The following is a 20,853-nucleotide window of genomic DNA, read 5'->3' on the forward strand; positions in this document are numbered from 1 at the left end:
ATCGCTTGCGTCACCGCAATTACAGGGCTGTTCATCCTCTTCATTGTCCTTCGGCCTAGGCTGAAGCACAGTTGGTACAAGAGAGTAGCCCGGGCGGGGTCCAACCCGGACTAAACGTAGCGTGGCTCACCTCACCTCACGTAGGGACGGGAGTCAGCCAGACCCTGCCTCGTATACGTGTCGAGGTCTCACCTCCATGTCCCGTAGCTTGGTCGGAGGCTGGCGACGGCGAACTCAGGCGTCGCCGGGCCGCGTGTTTCAGGGGAGGACGACGAGTGGAGCAGCGATGCGGAGGGCTCGAGCCGCGCGGCGCTGAGCGGCGAGCCGTCCCCGGAGGCGGCGGCGGCGGCGGCGGCGGGGGCGGCAGCAGCGGCGGCGTCGCCCTCCCCCCCGCGGCTGCGGCTCAACGCCAGCCTCGCCACGGACCCGGCCCTGCGCGCCGCCCCCGCCCCCACCCCGCCGCCCCCGCCGCCGCTCGACTACCTGCACGCGCTGCCGCCCGCCTTCCACTCCGGTAACTACCCTGCGAAGTAGTGTCAGTGCTGCATGTTCTCCACAGCAACATATCAGTTTCGTTTTTCGAGCATCAACAGTTTAAATAAAGTTGTCTACAAAGACAGTTGCCGGTGGAAATTTGAGAAAAGTTACAAGATAAAGTTTATGTTTATGTACATCCATACTTTTGGGCAAAATATACTTTCAACCATAAACATAACCACTGTTTTATGTTTCTTTCTATTGTCATGACAACATTAAGATCTACGCTATAGAGGGGAGATGCACTTGAGCCCAAAACCACTCTGATGTTTAGGAAAAGTAAAGCATAAATATACATACTAGCTTTTGCATGATTACACGTTAGTAATGTTTCAGAAAAAAATGTTGGCGTGATAGCATATTAATTAGTAGTGTAATTAATATTGTATTATAATTTTTGAAAACAAATGGCTAACTAAGTTAGTAGTTGGGATGGGTTTCTTCCTTTTCAGGTAATGTTCCGATTTCACCTTAGCTAAATGTGTATTGAAACAGGGAATTATTTCTTGGGATGTTGGTTTGATAAGCGTTCAGATTAGTGTGACTACAGGCATTTGTTTTTAGAGTAAAAAAAATATATTAGAATGACTAATCTAACGATATACATAGTTTGGTCTAAAGTAAAGTTTCTTGTTCTTAGCCATAAGTAATATGTCTTGCTAAAATTTAATACATACATATATAATTTCACTCTAACAATAAGTTTTTTTGCAAATTGTAAAAATATCATCAAAAAAAAATTCACACATTATTAAAGAATTATGGTACCTAACTATTTTATAACTGGAGCAGAATGCACTGAATGTTATATATTTTCTATGAAAAGTACAACTTGAAACAGTAATGATTAATGAGCTTGGAGCTCATGGAAGCCAATCATATAATAAGGTAGGTATATGAATTTAGGAAGAGCCAACTAACGTGGCAGTTTTGTTTTTTATTTAACACTTGAAAAAAATTCTGTCATAAGTAACGCACATAAATGTACACTAGTCAATAATATTGGTGGGTATTTATTGAAATATTGGTTAGGTAATTAGCGTAGGTATTAAAAACTACGCCCTGTATGGTCTCGGACGTTAACTAATGCAGCGCCACTATTTTGATTGCAGCTCTTGCAACGTTTTGCTTGCCCCCATTGCCAGAAGTGCCACCAGCCCCCACCTCAGCACCACGCCCCAAACTAGCGGACAGTCTCGAAACTAGGCAAGGTATGCCACCGTTATTGTTGTCGTCTACATTTGTGAGGAATTAGTACATTTTTTCAGTATTGGCGCTGTAAGATTTAGGCAGCAGTGGGTTCATCACATACATTTTTTTTTACTTTTTCGTGACAATTCACTAAATATATTAAAAAATATAAATAACTGAATATATTAAATATTAGGGGGTGCCAAAAGAATATTAGTATGAAAACCAAATATAAAAAAACCCTCAATCATACATTCGTAAACCAAATTTGCTTACTCAAACAAGTATGTATGTACTAGAATGTTATTCATTAGCAAATCCATTAGCACTTCTTTGAAGCAGGCACCTTTGTATAAATTACTTATGTGTAAAATTACAGTAGTTATCACATCTAATATAGCCTACAGCCAGACGATTTTATATATTTATGCTGGTAATAATATGTCGACAGAAATAACTAATTATGATAAACAATAAATGAAATCTTTTAATGATCTTCTATTGAAAATAATTAAATATCAAGTTTTCGAAATATGTAGTACCTACCTAGTTCATTAAGATCTGGAACTAGCAATAAACAAAATAATCCAACATTTGGATAAAGCTGAGATTTAATAAGTACAATTGAACAAGTTTTGCTTTTTTAAATTTTATAAGTGCCAAATATATTTTTGAAACACCTAGGATGTTTGAAATAGTAATTTTTGTCAATTGTAGCTATCGAGCTAATTGATCTGCATAAAGGTGTCTTGCATGAATAATTATAAGCTAATAATTTAAACAGTTTATAATTATTTACTGGAATAAATGCGGTTATCAGTCATCTACTCTCCCTGATCTAATACTAATAGCAATAGTAACATCCCTCAAATACATTGTATTTATTTAGGTATATTGTATTCTGATCAAAGTTCTAGAGTGAATAAATCCAAAATGCTAATATGTAATTCATATTACCATGGGCGTAGATCCGGGGGGGGGGGGGGAGGGGGCAGGGTTGCCCGGATTCCCTGGAATTAAGAAGCCCCTCACTGAGGGAGGCTTGCCTGCACTTATAAAAGTGTGACTGGTTTGATGTCAAAACTATGTCTTATGGACAACTTTCTTTATATTTTGAAGTTTTCTGCTTATTGCACGCATGTAGGTCAAAATATGGGCAGTATACAACATACAAGCACAGTATCAAGAGATGTGACGGTTAACCTAGCGTGCAAAACTCTCGGGTCACGTCTCCCCCCCCCCCCCTTGCAAATTCAACATATTTTCGCCCCTGCATATTACTATTACCCATCGTTATATTAAACACCAAGATTTCTTCCAACCTGGCCTTTTAATGGAAGTGAACTTAAGCCTAGATTTGTTAATGATTTTAAATTATTACCATTTGAGCTACAAAAGTTAACAGGATATTAGTAATACATATAGTATATAAATATGTACAATGATAGGCCAATGACACGATTAAACATCTGGGGTATGAATAAAAAGAATTGGTTTTGTACCTACAACTCTGTTTAGTCTACATAAGGCATAAGATTTTTCACTTGAATTGGCCTTGAATACTAATAGAATGGCTGGTTATATAACTGTGTTGCTTTTTGTTGTGTACAAATGTACACCTTTGAAGACCTCACTTAATTATAAAAATAATATTATCTGTTCATATATTTTGTAAAACTGGCATAATGTTATATTTTGCTTTATCCTGTATACATCACTAGCAAATTGCACATCATTCACATCATCTCCATTACTCTAGTCCCGCCAGTTCACGTACATTACAACTACACAGCTCATCACAACAGCCCTGCCAACCTATTAACACTGTTTACACTTACAAACTACCACAACAATGCAGAACACCTCCTCACTCTTTAAGTTATTTGACAACATAGTCCTTGAATCTAGCTGGCCGTTATAACACACATCAGTGAAATGTTCTCGTACTATACTGGACCTCCCCTACTGGATTCGGTTGTGCGAATCCTCGAAATGAACTTGATCTTGGACCGCAACTTGATCTGTCTCTTCCTTATCTAACAATGGTGACTTTTGTTCATTCTGGTTCTCTTGCTTGTCCATCCCACGATTTGCATCATCATTGAACCCCATTGAATGCCAGTATGCTTGTTGTTTCTCCTTCTGCACTGGCAATCCTCCTCCTAAAACTTCTAGGCTCTGTATCAAAGCCCACCCAGTTACACTAGAATGCATGAGGATTTTTTTGCTGCTTACTGGTTCTCTTTTGTCCTTGTGGGATAATCATTCATTTTCTGTGCAAAAGTTGGTCCACAGGCCGCCTGTATGCTTTTACCTCCTCATCTGTTACTTCATATATTAATCTCCCACAAGCTGCCTTTACAACACCAGAAAGTCACTTTTCGTTCCCACTATAGCTACGGAATAGCACTGGATCGTTGACGTGGAACTGCCGCAAATTTGGTCCTCTGGAAGTCTCTTATAAAGGCTGTCTGAGAACGAATCTTATCCAATACTGTTCGCAGTAGCCTTCCCATTAACCTTTCAACTGTTGTGTTCCAGCACCACTCACTGTTGTGTTCCAGCACTCGCTGTTGTGCGAAGTGCAAAAAGTGCCCTGGCTAGCCCTGGCTGCATCATGCGCTCAACTTGCCCATTACTTGATGGGTGGAATGATATTGATTGAACAAGTCTGATGCCATTTCGTTTTGCAAACAACCTTATCTCTAGCGATACAAAAAAGCTTTACCATTGTCGGACACTATACACTGTGGAATGCCATGAAAACAAAATATTTCTCTTAACTCTGTAATCATTGCAGCCGATGACACTGAAGGTACTAACCTCACCTCAGGCCATTTTGAATATTCGCCACTGGCTCATAAATCCCAAGTTCAACTAATCGATTAAGTTCTTCCCTGACACTCTCTGCCAAGGCAAAAACTACAGATCGGCTTTTGCGAAACACCATTTTGGCATCAGATGGTTCTTCTATGCTCACCCGTGGCCCCGTATAGTGACTCAGTTCCACATCATCATATACCCTTGAGTGTTCCCTGATCACTTATGCTGCCTTTCCCAGCTGTAAATGATATATATGTTAGTGTGTGTGTGTATATATATATACACACACACACACACACTCTCTCCTTCAATGGTTATCCCTAAAGGCTCCATCCAACTATGGCCCAACAGACTTGGACTCTTCCCATTAGCCACCACGAACCTTAACCTAGCTTACATTTACCTCTATTGATCGCAACACTTTCAGTTTTTGTTGGGACCATGTGTGAAGCACCAAGTTTGCATCTTGCAGCACAGGTTCCTCTGGCTCAAAATCTTGAATGTATCATTGCTAATTATAATATGACCTGTACATCTATCCACTTCCATGTTCAATCGTCTGTCTTCTAACTATACTTCCATGTGGATTTGTGGTCGGCAGTTTGATGATACTGTACCCATGATGTATAAGCTGTATGTTGCAGCCTCATTCTCTAAATAATCATAATTCTCCTTCATGCTGTAATTAGCACTTACCTTCCCATCTTTTGTCTCCTTGGACATACCCTTGCTGGAGTGTTGATTCTTTTTTGTTATGCATGTCTGCTCTTAATGATCTCGTTTGTAACAAATTTCAAACCATACCTTGATGTATGCAACCCTGTGGATTATGCCAGCCATTACATCGCCAGCAGGATTGCGACTGCTCTGTCGGTGGCGTACTTCCCGTCACCCACATATTGGGTCTGCTGCCCAGTGAATTTAATGTTGTTGAAGGCATTTTGGTTTTCGGATGTGTGCCTATGGTGTGATGCATTCTTGTGTGTCCTCAACACTAACACTGCCCCCACTAAATCTTTCATTGTTCTATACAAATCGTGAACATTCCGACTTGCTGTTTCCGCTGCTGTAGCTAAGTCCACTGCATCTGTATCCATCAATTTGACCTTTAAAAGCGTGGTATGCTGAACTGATCTATACCTTACCTCACAGAATATGCGATCCTGTAACATTCTATCAAGATCTATGAAATGACAATGGGTAGAGAGTCGCCGCAGATCTGCCACATACTCTGCAATAGATTCGCCTTCCAACTGATCCCGCTTATGAAAATGTTTCCATCCATTATTTCACTTGGTGTGAGCTCAAAATTATTGAACAACAGCCCTTAAACCTCCGAAATTGATACTTCTCTGGTTGCTTTTGGTGATACCAGTGATATTGCCAGGTTATATAGCTCAGTGTCACATACTGTGAAAAAAAATTGCCTTTTGTCCCTCTTTGTCCTTAACTCAGTTCGCCACAAAACAATACTGTAACAGCTCAGCACATGTTCCATGTATCTCGTCCCAGCACAAACTCGCCAAAAAAACTAAACAAAGCCATTAGATGTTTTTAACTGCCCATAACCTCAATCCAACTACACTTCAAATTCCTCAAATAGCCACATCACGGTATCGCGCACATTCGTTTCTCTCGTCGCCAATGTTATATTTTGCCTTCTCATGTATATTTTACCAAAGAATTCCACATCATTCACCTTCACCAGTTCACGTCCATAACAAATGCACAGCTCATCAAAACAGCCCCACCAACCTACTAATGCTATTTACACACAAACTACTGTAACAGTACACAACACATAACAAATCATTACCAGTAGTTCAACACTTTTTTTTTTGTGTTTGAAGCAAAGCATTCTTGTACGACTAAGCTTCACCAATATGATATGTAGCCTACTTCATTCTGATAACAGCATTTGCTTATTACTATTGCTTAGTCATACCTACTTATAAGTTTGTTGACAACTGTTGCCACTGTGTAAATGAATAAATGAGAGGGTGGATCAGTACACCAATACAAAATTAACAAAGCTAGGATTTGTGAAATACCTACAAACTTGAAGTTCAGCAACAGCACTTGGAACTACTATGCAATTTCTTGTAGTAAAACTTCTGCCTATATTACTGTTTGTTCCAAATTTAAGCATAGACTCGCTGTTGCACCAAAAAACATCTGTGTCTTCAAAGATGTTTGCTTCCGTTGTGGATGTGTAAGCGCATTTGTGTCCGAAATAAATGTAGTAACAGTTTATCAAGCAGGTTGATGTGTCTGATGTGGTGGTGGTCTGTTTTGTCAGGGATCTGTTTGTGAAGTGTCCTGTGTTGTGTGCTGCGCAGCGCCTGTGTACATGTGCACTCCGTGCGGGATACGATTCAGCTCGCTCAGCACGCTGGAGGCACATCAGACGTACTACTGCTCACACCGCACCAAGCAGAAAGGTAAGCGCTATGCTTATGCCTGTACGTGTGCGCTTGCATCTGCTAACAGTGTGCGTGTGAGGAGGCGGCAGAACCTGTGAGCTCCCAAGCACCTGGGGAAACTTGTTTAAGTTATGTAAATTGACACAATTTTGATTTATACTTGGCAAGCATTCAGTACATCAGCAGTGTCCACAGAGGGATTGCATGATTTTAGGGGGTGGGAGAGGGAGTTAAATTAAAGTAGGTTTAAATAGCTTTTTGAACTTCTTATCCAAATGAATGTCTACAATTATGAAACTTCTAAATTTTCAATTATTTCATGAATAGTTGTACCCTCTATGTCGGTGGCATGCCGCTGCCTAATGAGAACTTGGAAAAATCCGGCAACTTTGATGAACAGAACATGTCAAATATATACACATGTACACAAATATGATTTCTGTAAGAGGGAAGGGTATTCCTATGGGTGAGTGCATTTGAGGGGAGGGGGAAGAAAGGGGAAGTTTGAGTGATTCATTGTGCTTGCGGTAGGTTGGAACCTGTGTGTGCACTGTACATACCAAATAAATGATAATAATTAGCTGCATAAGCCCTCAGAAATGCAAGTTGATTGTCTGTACGGCCAAGATGAGCTGAAATGGCTGTAACAGTACCTCATGCTCCAGGGCGCGACAGCGACAGCGACGACGGAAAGCCCCCCAGCCTGCCCGCCGCCGCAGAGACCATGCTCTCCCGAGCGGACGAGAGCTCCGCCTCAGAGAGCGTGGGCGAGGTGAACGGCCTGGGGCCGGCGTGCAAGGCGCCGAGGACCGGCAAGCAGTACGCCTGCCCCCACTGCTCGTACGGCGCGGACAAGAAGGTCAGCCTGAACCGACACATGCGCATGCACTGTGCGTCGCCCGCCGTCACCAACGGCAGCAGCACGGGGGCGGGGTCCCCGGACCCGGCCCTCCCCGCCCCCCGCCCCGTCGACAGGTACTGCCAGGACTGCGACATACGCTTCTCCTCGGTGAAGACGTTCCGCGCCCACAAGCTGCACTACTGCAGCACCAGGCACGTGGTGAAGAGCGCCGCCGCGACCGCCACCCCCCCTCCGGCGCCCTCCGTGCCCAAGAGCTCCCCCGCGTCGCCGTCGGACAACGCCTCTCGCACGTCCCCCGGCTCCCCCGACCCAGGGCACCGCCCCGCCCAGCCCTTCCTCGCGCTGCCCACAAACCCCATCCTCATCGTTCCTTACTCGCTCTTCCAAGGGGCCAGCCTCCTGACGGGCTCCGCCACTCTGGGGCTGCCCGCCGACGACACCGCCTGCCTCCTGCTGCCCAACGGGACGCTGCAGCCCATGGCCCAGGGCCTGCTGTCGCACGTGGTCCCGCCGCCGCTGGCGTCCGCAGTGTCCTCGGGGCCGGCCGCCAGAGAGGAGAGGAGGGCCGCCAGCACGACCCTGCAGTCCGGGGAGGTGTCCTCCGAGCAGGTACGCTCTGCCCTTCATTCCACAGGAGCCCAGCTTATTTTGCTTCCAATATTTTGTGTTTTTACAGGATTTTAAATAAATTCATTATACAACTATTTGTTTATAAAAGTTTTTACCACCAAACAAATGCTTATTTAATGTTTTTTTATGAACTTATAAGCAAAATTTTATGTCAGTCTAGCATAATATACTAAAAGCATGAAAACGTGTGGTATACAGTTTTGGATTAATTGTTCGTTTGTTTTAAAACTCCCTATTTTTAGTATTTGATTCATAAATCAATAGAAACTAGGTTTTCCCCAAAATCATAAAAAAAAACTTTGAGGTTTTCAGGTTTATAGGAAAACCAATTTTTTTTTAAGATTTGTGAATGATATAGGTATTAAAAATATTTTTAAGACGAAGGCTACATACGACTGGTTAATCCAAATGATACCAAATACCACATGATTTCTTGCTTTCAGTACACGCCAGGATGGCTGACATAAAAATTTTCCTTTAAGGATCCCGCCTACCCGGGCATACATACGGTGCACAGAGCTTCAGGAAAAACGTGATTTCTAAACTACTCAAGTTATCTGAGTGGGGTCTGCTTACAAAAAGCATTTAAGAATTCTCTGAGGGCCGAAAATTTGATACGGGGGCCGTAGTCTCTATTTAATGACTGGATTTTAATGCTTGCTCGGGTTTTATGGGTGCCACCGTGCCACGTGCACGGACCGATGTGAGACTCTTTCCCAGGGTCGTGACGTCGCCCATGTGAGGCGTGATTTTAATTCCCCCCTGAAAACACCTAGCACCAATTCCTGCCCGCTCTCAGCGTCGGGCACGCTATTACCTACGCAGAGGGCTCTCAGGCGTCCCACACGCTGTCACACTCCACGTGGTCAAACAGATTTAAATAACAAAATAATACGTCGAATTTACACACCTGATTTATTCGGTTACTGCAGCTTACACACGTACATGGTTGAAACTGATTAAAACGCCCGCGGCACGAATTGGTTTAGGAGTAAAGACCCACCACGTGGTCACATCTCAAATTACGTAGTAAATAGAAAAAAGACCGTTACTGGTCGTAATACAATTAATTATGCAGTCCCCCGACCGAGAGGAGCTCCGAGAACGAAAAGAAAAACGATTTAGAAAGAATTAATTTAAACAGAATTACTTGGCGGTGAAAACAAGCGGTGAGGTCCCCGGAGTGCTGGCGCGTCTACTCTCGGTCGTTGATGGCAGAAGACTGGAGAGAGATCATGGCTCGGCTCGACTAACATGGCGTCCTCCCGCCGAAACAAATGCCGTTAAAGATATTTGCGAATTCATGCCACGGGAAACTAAATTAACATGACAAGAATGATTTAAATATTACGTGACAATTTTTGAATAAAGAGAAAGGATTGTAAAAATTATAATTATTAAGATTTAAATTTAATTATTGTCTGGCTTCGGGTTTCCTCGGGAATGTCCGGAAACGCTATTATATTTTGTTACCATATTTTAATTAAAAGTACATAAAACCCTCCCGGCCGATCTGCCGTCACGTTGCACTTAGGGGACATAAAAACAAATAAGACAATTTATATTTATATATGTTTTAGGGGTGCGGCGCACTGACTCGACAGCGCCCTCTTGCCGGGCTAACACACACGCACACACACGTACGCACGGGTAGGCGGGAGTTTTTAATGGAGGGTGGGTGGTGTTTGGGCGGTGGCATATCGTACTTAAAAGGGGCCGCAGGCCCGGACGATGTCAAAGTACTTTGGATTTTAGATTCAGTTTTTAAACTCTTTTTTTCAAAGTGTTAAAATTGTTAAAACGTGTGTTTTCAAAGTAATTTTTAGGCGTGAAACAACTGTTACAGATTCTTGAAAGCACTTAGGGCCTTGCATTACATCTTTATCTTCATTTCTCCGCCATATAATGTTATGGTCACCGCTCAAATTTCACAGTTATCCTGTGATGAGAGGACTGTGCACAGTTCACAGGCTTGCACTTAGAGACTACACTGCGCTAGAAGCACCAGCATGCGTCACGCTCTTCAACACGCCTCACTAACACACATAAACCCCTGACGAGACGGGCCCCATAAGGTAGCCACCTGGCTAGGCTGCCAAATGGCGTGCAGAGTTCCAGACATTAACGCACCATTTACAAACTGCAAAACATTTATTAAAATTGTCTGATTACAAATATCATTCAAGAATCATTACAATTGTTTCTAAAAGTTTTGTTTCCTAGTTTCATCTATAATGGGTACTTTTATGACAGTGAAAAAGACTGGCTGTTTCACATATGTTTTAAGGCATGAAAAATTCTACACACAGTATTGTAAATAGTATAGTGAATATTAAGGAGCCTTTAATTTTAATAGTTCACCTTAAAATTGTAGGGTCACCGCTAGAAGTCCCAATGAGGTGCGTTACCAACGCGAAAACTACTCACCAGTTCGGCGCTTGGTGCGTAGAGGCTGCGAGGCAGTGATGCGCGAGCCAGAGTGGCCCTTAAGGGCCTGTGCTCTTAGAGCTCGTACGCCTGGCCAGGCGGCCCCATCAAGTTCATCAAAATGATTAAATAAGCACTTGTTTCATATAAAAATAGAAAATGTGGTTATATTATGTATTAATTTAAAATCAAGAAAAATAATTTAGGATAATACCCTCTTCAATGCCTAATTGGTATTGATCTGGGTGTCTGTCCTTGCTGTTGAGATGTTAATGACCTTAAATAATATATCTCTCCCCTTTCACTATACTTTTATTTTGAGGACTAAGATAAAAATGCAGACATCAGACTAAGTCAAGCCCATAATTCCTATACATTACTAAACAAATTCTGAAAAAAAATATACTTGTGTATAAAATTACTGAAACATTGTTTATTAAAATTACCTTCACAATAATAAAAGTAACAATAATAAACACATTATAAAAATATTGTTTTATTTGTACGTCCATACTCATAGATATTTTAACAACACACACATTTTATTTGACCTAGATAAGTGTATGCAGCAAGTAAGCCAGCATGGGTAGCGGATGTAGGATGATGCTCTGGAAGGAGAAGGGGCCTCTCGACAAAGGGGGTCAAGGGGGGTTGCTCTGACGTCCCAACTGAACCCTGCTGTGTCAGTCCTTAATGCAGCCTTAGATGCTAATTGATATAACTATTAATATTTTCATTCACTAATATAATGAAATAAAAATACCTTTTGGTGTAGCCTAGATATGGAAGTATCCATTTCTTCTGGAGTTTTCTGGAAACTTCTAGAACATTTTGAGAACTTCATTTACATAAAATCCTATATGTTTTCCAATATTCTCATATGATTGATTTAACATTTTCTCATATTCCATGTAGTGAAAATGTTTTCAATTAAATGCATCCAGCATTGGATAACATATAACTAATTTCATGTTATGCCCACTTCGGTAGTAATGAATAAATTTTCCCTTCAATCACTACTTTTAATACCTTGCATTAATAAGCTATTGTAGGAAAATTGATAATATTGATAAGATAATATTTAGAAGGTTTACAAATACATTTGAATGAATTTGGTAGTGAACCTAAAAAGGAAATTTTGAATTTCTTTTTATTTCAACCCCTGTGTTTTTAACCACTTGTAGTAATAGTTTGTCTCAACTAAATTTGTTTCAGCCATAATTTTAAGTTAATAATTAGGATTTTTACAATAAATTGTAACGGGTTTGATAGTATGACTACTAAATTAATTATGTCTTTTATTTTGTCCTGCAGGCGTTATTTCCACTCCTTGGAGTAATAATTGGTCACAAAAAATGTTATTTTAAACAAATGTTTTTGATGATATTTAAAAGGTAAAAAAAATCCCTTTCATCACAGCCTACAGGCATAAGTATATTTCCAAGTACCTGTTTCTTCTGGATATGTTTTGGAAACATCTATAAACTCCTGAAACATTTTTAGAACTTATTGTACATAACATTCTGTATGTTCTCCAATATTCCAAAATGGATCAATTTAACATTTTTTTTCATATTCCATGTACCAAAAATATTTTGAATGTTTTTAACTTGATTGAATAACTTACAATGAATTTTATATTATGCCTACTAAGGTAGTTTTGCAATTTTTTTTACCTTCAAACACTATTTTTCATCACTTGCTCTAACACATAGTCGATAAAAATTTTATTGGAACAAGGTTTTTAAGATAATATTAAGATATTTTAAAATAAATTCATACAAATTTGATACTAAACAAGTGTTTAATTTTTTTACATTCAACCCCTGTTTTTACAGTAATATTTCATTTAATCAATAATGGTTTAATATAAAGTTTAAAATTTTTACTATAAATGATAAAGGATTTGATAGTTTATCTATTTGAAAAAAAGTAATTTTTTTTTGTCTTTCAACCCTTATTATGGTTTGTTACATAAAAATTTAATTTACACAAAAGTTTTAGACAATATTAAAAGAGTTTAACAAAATTGAGAATGGATCTGATAATGTACATGATAGGGAAGTTTTATTTAATTTCTTATTTTAACCCCAGGGTTTTCCAACCCCTTGCAGTAATGGTTTCAGACAAAAGTTTTAGATAAAAATTAAAAGATTTACAAACAGTGTGAATGAATTTGATAGTCTGTCTACTAAGGGAGTTATTAATTTTTATTTTTATTTTTATTTTAACCCTTCTTTATCCACCCTTTGAAGCAATGGTTGGTTGTATTAAAAATTGTTGCAGACAAACAGATTTGATAGTGTGCCTATGAAAGGAGTTATGATTTTTTTTTTTGTCCTCCAACCCTTGATTTTCCATCCCTTGTAGTTATGGTTGGCCATATCAAAAATATATTTCAACAAACGATTTTGGTATTTAATATTTCTCTTAAGAGTTATATAATACATTAAAATATATGTGATGTTTGTCATATTATGGGAGTTACAACGATTTTTCTGTTTTTCATAATATCTTCCCCATTTCTACCCCTTTTGGTCAGATATTGCCCATTAATGAACTTGAATGAGATTTTCCAATACTTTCTTTTATGTATACATAAACCTCTCAGTTGATGATGGTTTTGGGGTTTATGGTCCATGGAACGAAAAACTATATAAAGATGTTTCGGAAGTGCACTATGGTAATGACAATAGGTATTATTTCTTTGAAATCTACCTAAAAGAAACCAATTTGATGGTTTATATAGTTAGGAAGTTATGAATTTTTTTGTATTTAACTATTTTTTTTTGCAACCCCATGCAGTAATAGATAGTTGGTTGCATCAAAAATTGTTTGACACAAAAGTTTTAGATGATATTTAAAATGTTTACAAACAATTGGAATGGATTTGTTAGTGTGCCTATCATAGGAGTTATGTAATTTTTTGTCCCTGACCCCTCGCAGTAATGATTGGTTGTATAAAAAATTGTTTGAGATGAAAGTTGTAGATAATATTTAGTAGGTTTACAATAAATCAGAATGGATTTGAGTGTACATAGTGAAGGGTATGAATTATTTTATCCTCCAACCCGTTTTTTTTCCACCCTTTGCAGTTATCGTTCGTCTTGATTTAGAGAAAAAATTTTTTTTATTACTTTGATGAGATCTAAAACCTTCATTTGGATGTGATTTGTGTGATATGTCATACAGGTATGTGCGGGAGTTTTCTGTTTTTTTTTATAAAAACTTCTCCATTTCTACCCGTTGGTCATATAATTTCCATGAAACAAAAAGCTATGTAAAAATTTTCCGAAAGTAGCATCATGGTAGTTATAGCTACAATAGGTTGTCTTTGTTCGAAATCTACCTAATATCTTCAAATGATAAAATTTTCTCATTTGTGTATAATATTTATTTGGTAGTAGTTTTCTCTTTATTTTTTAGTTTTTATTTTGTAAAGTTTTGTGGCTGAAAGCTTGGCTAGGCACATCTGTTCCTCACATTTTTTTTGTGTTTCTATGTGTTTTTGTATTTATTTACTGTCAGCCCATTTTGGACTTGTCTGTGTTCGCTACTGCTTAGTAAATAAATGAATACATAAAAAGAAATAAGTAAAAATGTTACATGCTCACAAATCACCTCAAAAATTATATCATCTTTAACAATCTGAGGTATTAACATATTTAATTTATTTTCTATTGCCATTGTTAATCAAATTTGATATGTGCAGAGCAAATCATCAGCATTGCGGAGTCAATCACCTCGTATCCCTGACATGATGCTGCCCTTGGATCTGAGTATGCACAGATCACCCGAAGTAGGTAATCTAGTGGTGGATCTGGACACTGAAGAAGAGCGAGAAGAGGAGGAGAAGATGAACTTGTCCAGGTTGTCTCCAGAGAGAGAAAACATAGTGTGTGCTCCCTCCATACCTCTCATACTGTCCACTTCGTCCGCCTGCTCCACCCCTTCGCCACCGACAGTGTCGCCAGCGCTGTCCTCCTCGTCCAAGTCTCGCCACCCCAGTGGCAGCCCCAGTCCTCGCAACGGGGTCATCTACACCAGCAGCAGCCACAAGAAGGCCATCAATGCAGCCATCAGCCAGCTGGCCGCCACACAGGATCCCCCCGGCAACCTGTCTCAACTGCTGCTCGCCGCCGTCACCGCGGCCGGCCAGTCGGAAGACGGTAACGGAGCAGTGCACCTCAAATCCCCCCACTCCATCATCCACACGGCGAGCAAGCACGGTCCGAAGTCAGCTCTGCAGAAACCCCTGATCCAGATCCCTCCTCCACTCTTGCTGGGAGGCCCCCGCCCTGCGTCAGATCTCCTCGTGTCTCCCGGCATGCTGCCTCTCATCACGCCGGAAATGGCATTCCGCATGGCCTCGGAGCAGCCGGCGCCGCAGGTGCTGGTGAAGCAGGGCGTGTCCAAGTGTCGGGAGTGCAACATCGTGTTCTGCAAGCACGAGAACTACCTCGCGCACAAGAAGCACTACTGCTCCGCCCGCACCGAGGGGGGGGCCTCGGAGGAGCACGTCCAGAAGCCCCAGAGTCCCGCGGCGGTCGTCAGCTCCCCGGGAGGCTCCGCCTCTGCCGGCTCTCCGACACACAGCAGCGGGAAGGCGAGCCCCACCCCGGGCCAGAAGCCCCCGCTCTTCCAGTTCATCTGCGTGGCCTGTGGAATCAAGTTCACGTCGTTCGACAACCTCACCGCTCACCAGGCCTACTATTGTCCGAAGAGAGGAGAGCTGGTGGTGAAGAGTGGAGACGCTCCGGCGGAGAAGACCGGGCGAAAATGCTCCAAGTGCAAGGTTAGTTTAGAAATACAAATCTTTTTTGTTAAAATAATTTGATATTCTTTTAGTAATGCATAGCAGCATATCATGAACTGTTTGGGAACATACATACATTATTAAACAAGCTATTAAAGAATTTTCTAGAGAAATAATAAGTATATAATAAGTAGCAATGTTAAAATAATCTACAATAAAGTTAAATTAATAGATTGTAATGTATACTATTGTGCGAATTAATGTGAACACACTGATTTTTTTTCATATATATTGTTTATTTGAAATTAAAAAAATTCTTATAGCTATAAACAAGGCTTATGTCGTCCATTTGCTTTAATCACGGTTTGAACTTGGTTCGACATGGAGTCAACTAAATTTTTACAATTATTCTTGATTGCCTCCTCTTGCAACCATAATTGAAGTACTGCTTCCACCATCTCGATTTTCATCGTACAGTCCATATTTTGTAATCTGGCCTTGCAGATTCCCTAAAAATTCTCAGTGGGAATGAGATCTTGGCGAATTTCCAGGCCAGTACAAAATGTTAATCTTCATGTCGAAATATTTCACTATATTCTTAGTTTAGCTGAGTCTTGTTCAAAAATTGCATTTTCGTTGGCTTGAACCTTCTCCAGCTCCTGAACCAAACATCAATGTAGAATCGATTTATATTTTTCACTATTCATTATTCCTTCTACTGGAATAATTTTGCCATGTCCCGAGTACAAAAAACAGCCCCAGAAAATCTTCTTAATTGGATGTTTGACTGATTGTACAATATGGGCTGCAGTAAATTTTTCATTCACCCCCTTACGAATGAATTTTTCCCTGCACTAAAAATTGTCTCTTGAGAACAGCACCTTCCTCCAGTCATTTTCGGTCCAACTGAAATTTTTTTTGGCCCAATTCAGTCTCTTTTTTATCATAGTGGCAGTCAAGAGTTGATTTTTTCTCTGGCCTCATGGCTTTTCTTCCACCTTCCAAGAGTCTTCTGCGTACTGTAGAGTCATGGATTTTAACCTCAACCCGTTCAAGATCTTGTTGAAGGTCGTAGCTTGTTTTTCTTGGGTGTAATTTGCTGTTACACAGAAGGCATCTTCTTGAGGCGTGGTCTTTTTTTCTTCCACATTTTCCTTTTCGCTGCACTACAACAGATCCTGTCTCTCTCTTCTGCTTGAATAGTTTATTTACAGCACCCAAACTCACACCACATTCCATTGAAATGCTTCTCTGTGCCATTGATGTATACTCAGCCAGGGTGGCCACTCACCGGGAAAATCGGGAAAACCGGGATTTATCAGGGAAATCACGTTGATCGGGAATTATCAGGGAAATGTCAGGGAATTTTTTTAATAACCGGGAAATTTTTGTGTCATGTATATTTCCGCAGAGCTGCCAACCATTACGGATTTTCCGTAATTATTACGGATTTAACACAATATTACGGAATTACGGAACATCGCTGGTTTATTACGGAAACGAGGCTTTGTGCTGCTGGGTAACGGAAAAAAATTCAGTTTCTGGTGTGCGTGTTTCGTGAACGCAGTTCGAATACATCACGTGGTTGCGCAGATAACGGAACTGATAAATGTGCGCATGTACTGTCGAAATAAGTAGATTAATTGTTGTGTTTTGTAATAGAAATGGTACGGTATTACGTCCGTTGTACGATACAACTAGTACATATTGTCGGTCTTTTCGTTTGTTAGCTACTTATATCACGATAATTTTTGTACGGTACTTTGGCTAACCTGTCTTGTGTTATTTACTTTCTTGAAAGCCATTTTTTTCATCAAAGTGTTTTTGTCGTGTGTACAGACGTGAAACCTTTTTATGTTGTTCGATAGTGTTGTGTTATTCAGTGCCGGTTGTAGAAATGAAGTGTGTGACAGAACAATGTGTATCTGGGGCAAAAAAAAAAAAAGAACGTTATTCTTCAGCACATTTGACCAAACTATATAAAAGAATGGCCATGCTTGTCATCTTCAAATGTTTTGGAACGCCACGCTTTTTGTAATGTATGCACGTGTGACTTTTCGATTGCGCATGGTGGAAGGGATGACTGAGGACGGCCTATTGAATCAAAGAAACATGCAGAACATTTTAAAGCCGTGACAAGCAATAAATCTATATCGTCGTTTTTCGCTACATCTGAAGAAACGAAAGTAACAAACGCAGAGTTATTGTTTACAAGTTTTTTGGTAGAACACAATTTACCGATAACAGTAGCCGATCATTCGGGTAATTTGTATAGAGCTATGTTTCCGGACTCAAAAATGGCACAGAAATACAGCTGTGCGAGAGCAAAAACATCTGCCTTAGTGGAGTATATGGCTGGTGAAACTAAATTGAAACTGTTGAATCTTTAGTAAGTAGACCATTTGCTTTAGCTACAGATGGGAGTACTGATTGTAATGCAGTGAAGATTTATCCATTAGTTGTTTCATTTTTAAATCAAACACAAGGTAAAATTTGCACTGTACTGTTATCCCTTGTTGAGAGTACTAAGACTAAGAACATTTCACAACTAGAAAAGTTACACTTCAAAATGAATTAAAGAACAGTTATCAAAAGTTGTGTGAAAAAATGTTTGAGCGCTCGCCACTGAAATACCCCATTACATAAAACAAAACACAGACTGCAGGTCATTGAACGGGACGCTATAATGTAAAGTGACATATTTAAAATGTATTTGTTATTTAACGAACTTCCGTATGTATATAATGAAGAAAATACAGCAGGGTGCTAAAATATGAGTAATCTCTTTCTATAATATTATATTTTTTCATCAAAAGTATGTTTTTTTGTAATTGTAAATATCAGGGAAATTTTGAATTTTTAATCAGGGAAATCAGGGAAAAATCAGGGAATATTTTTGGTGACTGTGAGTGGCCACCATGGACTCACAGAGCATGATGATCTTTTGTCTTTTCCTTGGAGTAATATCCATGATGCCAAAAAATTGTAAAAACTCAACAAATTATTGAATAGGTTTTCAAAATATCAAAAACTCTCAGACATAACCTAAAAAAATTTAAAATATAATTGTACAGGTTTTAAGTGGTAAGTAATGGCGATCATAAGGTTATGACTTGCCATCAAAACAACTGCCAGAATTGACATAACTGTGTTGCACAAAATACTACCAAAATACACATTTTTTGGTCATGTTCATATTGATTTGCACAATACTTACTGTTTTTCCTGTAAAACGTTTACAGATTTGCCAAAAAATAAAATAGTTTTAAATTCTTGGTCCAAAATTTGATCTCAGGTTTAGATTAAGAATGACCAATGTAAAAACTCTATGAATTTTGATGTGGTGATGTGTGACTACAAAATGTATTTTGCTGATTGATCATTTTAACACACATATTTCAAAATCAGGTTTATTTTATATATTTTGTCCTTAATGGACTATTTTTACTCATTTAGTTTAATTCCTGTTTGCAGTGATTACTTGGGCACTATTAACATCCTTTAAGTAATGTAAAACCCTAATTATTGATCCAATCTTCTCATCTTTGCTTACATGAGAATTAGTGATGGGACGAATCCCAAATATCTTGAGCCTTAATCTGGAATTCCCAGAGAGTACCTTGAATATACCCATCAAATCCGAATCTAGGTTTCAAAAATAAATTAATGTACAATAAATTAAAAAATATTAACTATGGTGTTGAAAGATTCTACCCTTTAAATAGTTGTTGCACAAACTAAGTGCCCAGAATCAAAACATATTGTATTTTGTATTTTATTTTTGTTAAAAGTACAATATCTTGGGGAGTGGTAACAGGATTAATATGATGAAAAAAAATTGACTTAGTAAACTTCAGAAGTTATCAGTCTTCAATTTACTTTATTACTACTAATATTGAATCCTTCATATACTAAGGATTTGATCATCCCATCCCTAATGAGAATGGAATATTACGTATTGCCGGCATATAAACTGGAAAGGGAAATGGCAGTGGCCTTCATAGGCAATAAAAAGTTAGTAAATTGAACATTTTGGTGAACTGAGGTTCATGTCTATGTGGCCTAAACAATAAAATTAACCTAGGTTTTTTTTCATCTTTGATAATTTAGAAAACACCTAAAACTCAAAAATCAACTAAAAATAGACTTGGAGTAAAGATGGCCTCAGGCTTTCATGGCTGTTGGAGTTCACACTAGCAGTTACTGTACGGTCAAGTCTCGATTGTTCCGCGAGCGATCCACACCGTGGTGCTCAATTGGATTGTCAGTACTTTACATCCATGTAATCACTTTGAGACTTACTGTAATATGTGTAAAAATTCTGCATCATTGTTTACTATCTGGTGATATATCCATCCTCCTGGAGATTTTGAACCAATGGGTGAAAATAAAACCTTCCTCTTTGATTTCTCGTTCTTGTTCATAAGTAACAGGCAATTTTATTTTGATCAAAGTATAACTAGAAAAGATAATGTTTGTATGCATGAGGGCAGGATGATAGCTGCAAACTGTTTGGATTTGATGGTAGGTGTGAAGGGCACATTGCAATCTTTAACAATAAGACAATCAGGGCCATACACAAGGGAAGGAGCAGGGGTAATATATTCCCCCCTAAACCTAAATAATCTATTATTTTCAAAAACAAAAGGAAATAATTTGAAAGCAAACAGAACACAACATGGTTCTTCCCCCCCCCCCCCCCTCAAATGAAATTCTGTGTATGCTCTTGTTGACTGTAAGCTAACTCGACGAATGCCAGTGTTGATCAAGCTTACGATTGCCATGGACGCATGGTGCTCGTGTGCTGAGCCGTGGACGCACGGGAGTGGCGAGTGCAGCAATTGGTGCCGTGCCGCAGGTGTTTGTGTCGCCGGAGCAGCTGGCGACGCACCAGTGTGGCATGGGCACGGGATGGAAGTGCCCGTGCTGCGATGTGGTCAGCCCCACAGCCAGCGCCGCACAGAGGCACATGGACTCGCACAGCGGCGTCAAGGCCTTCCGCTGCAAGATCTGCCGCTACAAGGGCAACACACTGCGCGGCATGAGAACACACATCAGGATGCATTTCGAGAAAAGATCTGCCGATATTCAGGTTCGAATTTAAAAAAAATAGTATCTTGTAACTTATGTTATAAAATAATGATTCGTACAAAAAATACAAGCTGTTCTTTTATCCCTTACTTTTAAAAATATTACAATTTACT

The 20,853-nt window shown here is 39.6% G+C and overlaps 1 protein-coding gene across 5 annotated transcripts in view; it reads left to right on the forward strand.

The window, feature by feature from the left end:
- The window catches only part of LOC134546366 (zinc finger protein ush), a 598,990-nt gene that overhangs the window by 572,396 nt on the left and 5,741 nt on the right, over window positions 1–20,853 (forward strand). For 4 of the 5 annotated variants that reach the window (XM_063389161.1, XM_063389158.1, XM_063389160.1 and 1 more), the window contains 6 exons: window positions 263–514; window positions 1,650–1,748; window positions 6,891–6,992; window positions 7,640–8,445; window positions 14,606–15,688; window positions 20,508–20,741. In XM_063389161.1, the coding sequence (XP_063245231.1) occupies window positions 263–514; window positions 1,650–1,748; window positions 6,891–6,992; window positions 7,640–8,445; window positions 14,606–15,688; window positions 20,508–20,741 (2,576 nt within the window). The remainder of the gene's footprint in view (window positions 1–262; window positions 515–1,649; window positions 1,749–6,890; window positions 6,993–7,639; window positions 8,446–14,605; window positions 15,689–20,507; window positions 20,742–20,853) is intronic. The other variant, XM_063389159.1, reaches the window with a different exon arrangement.

This window comes from Bacillus rossius, chromosome 1 (genome assembly GCF_032445375.1).
Source record: "Bacillus rossius redtenbacheri isolate Brsri chromosome 1, Brsri_v3, whole genome shotgun sequence".
Taxonomy (NCBI): domain Eukaryota; kingdom Metazoa; phylum Arthropoda; class Insecta; order Phasmatodea; family Bacillidae; genus Bacillus; species Bacillus rossius.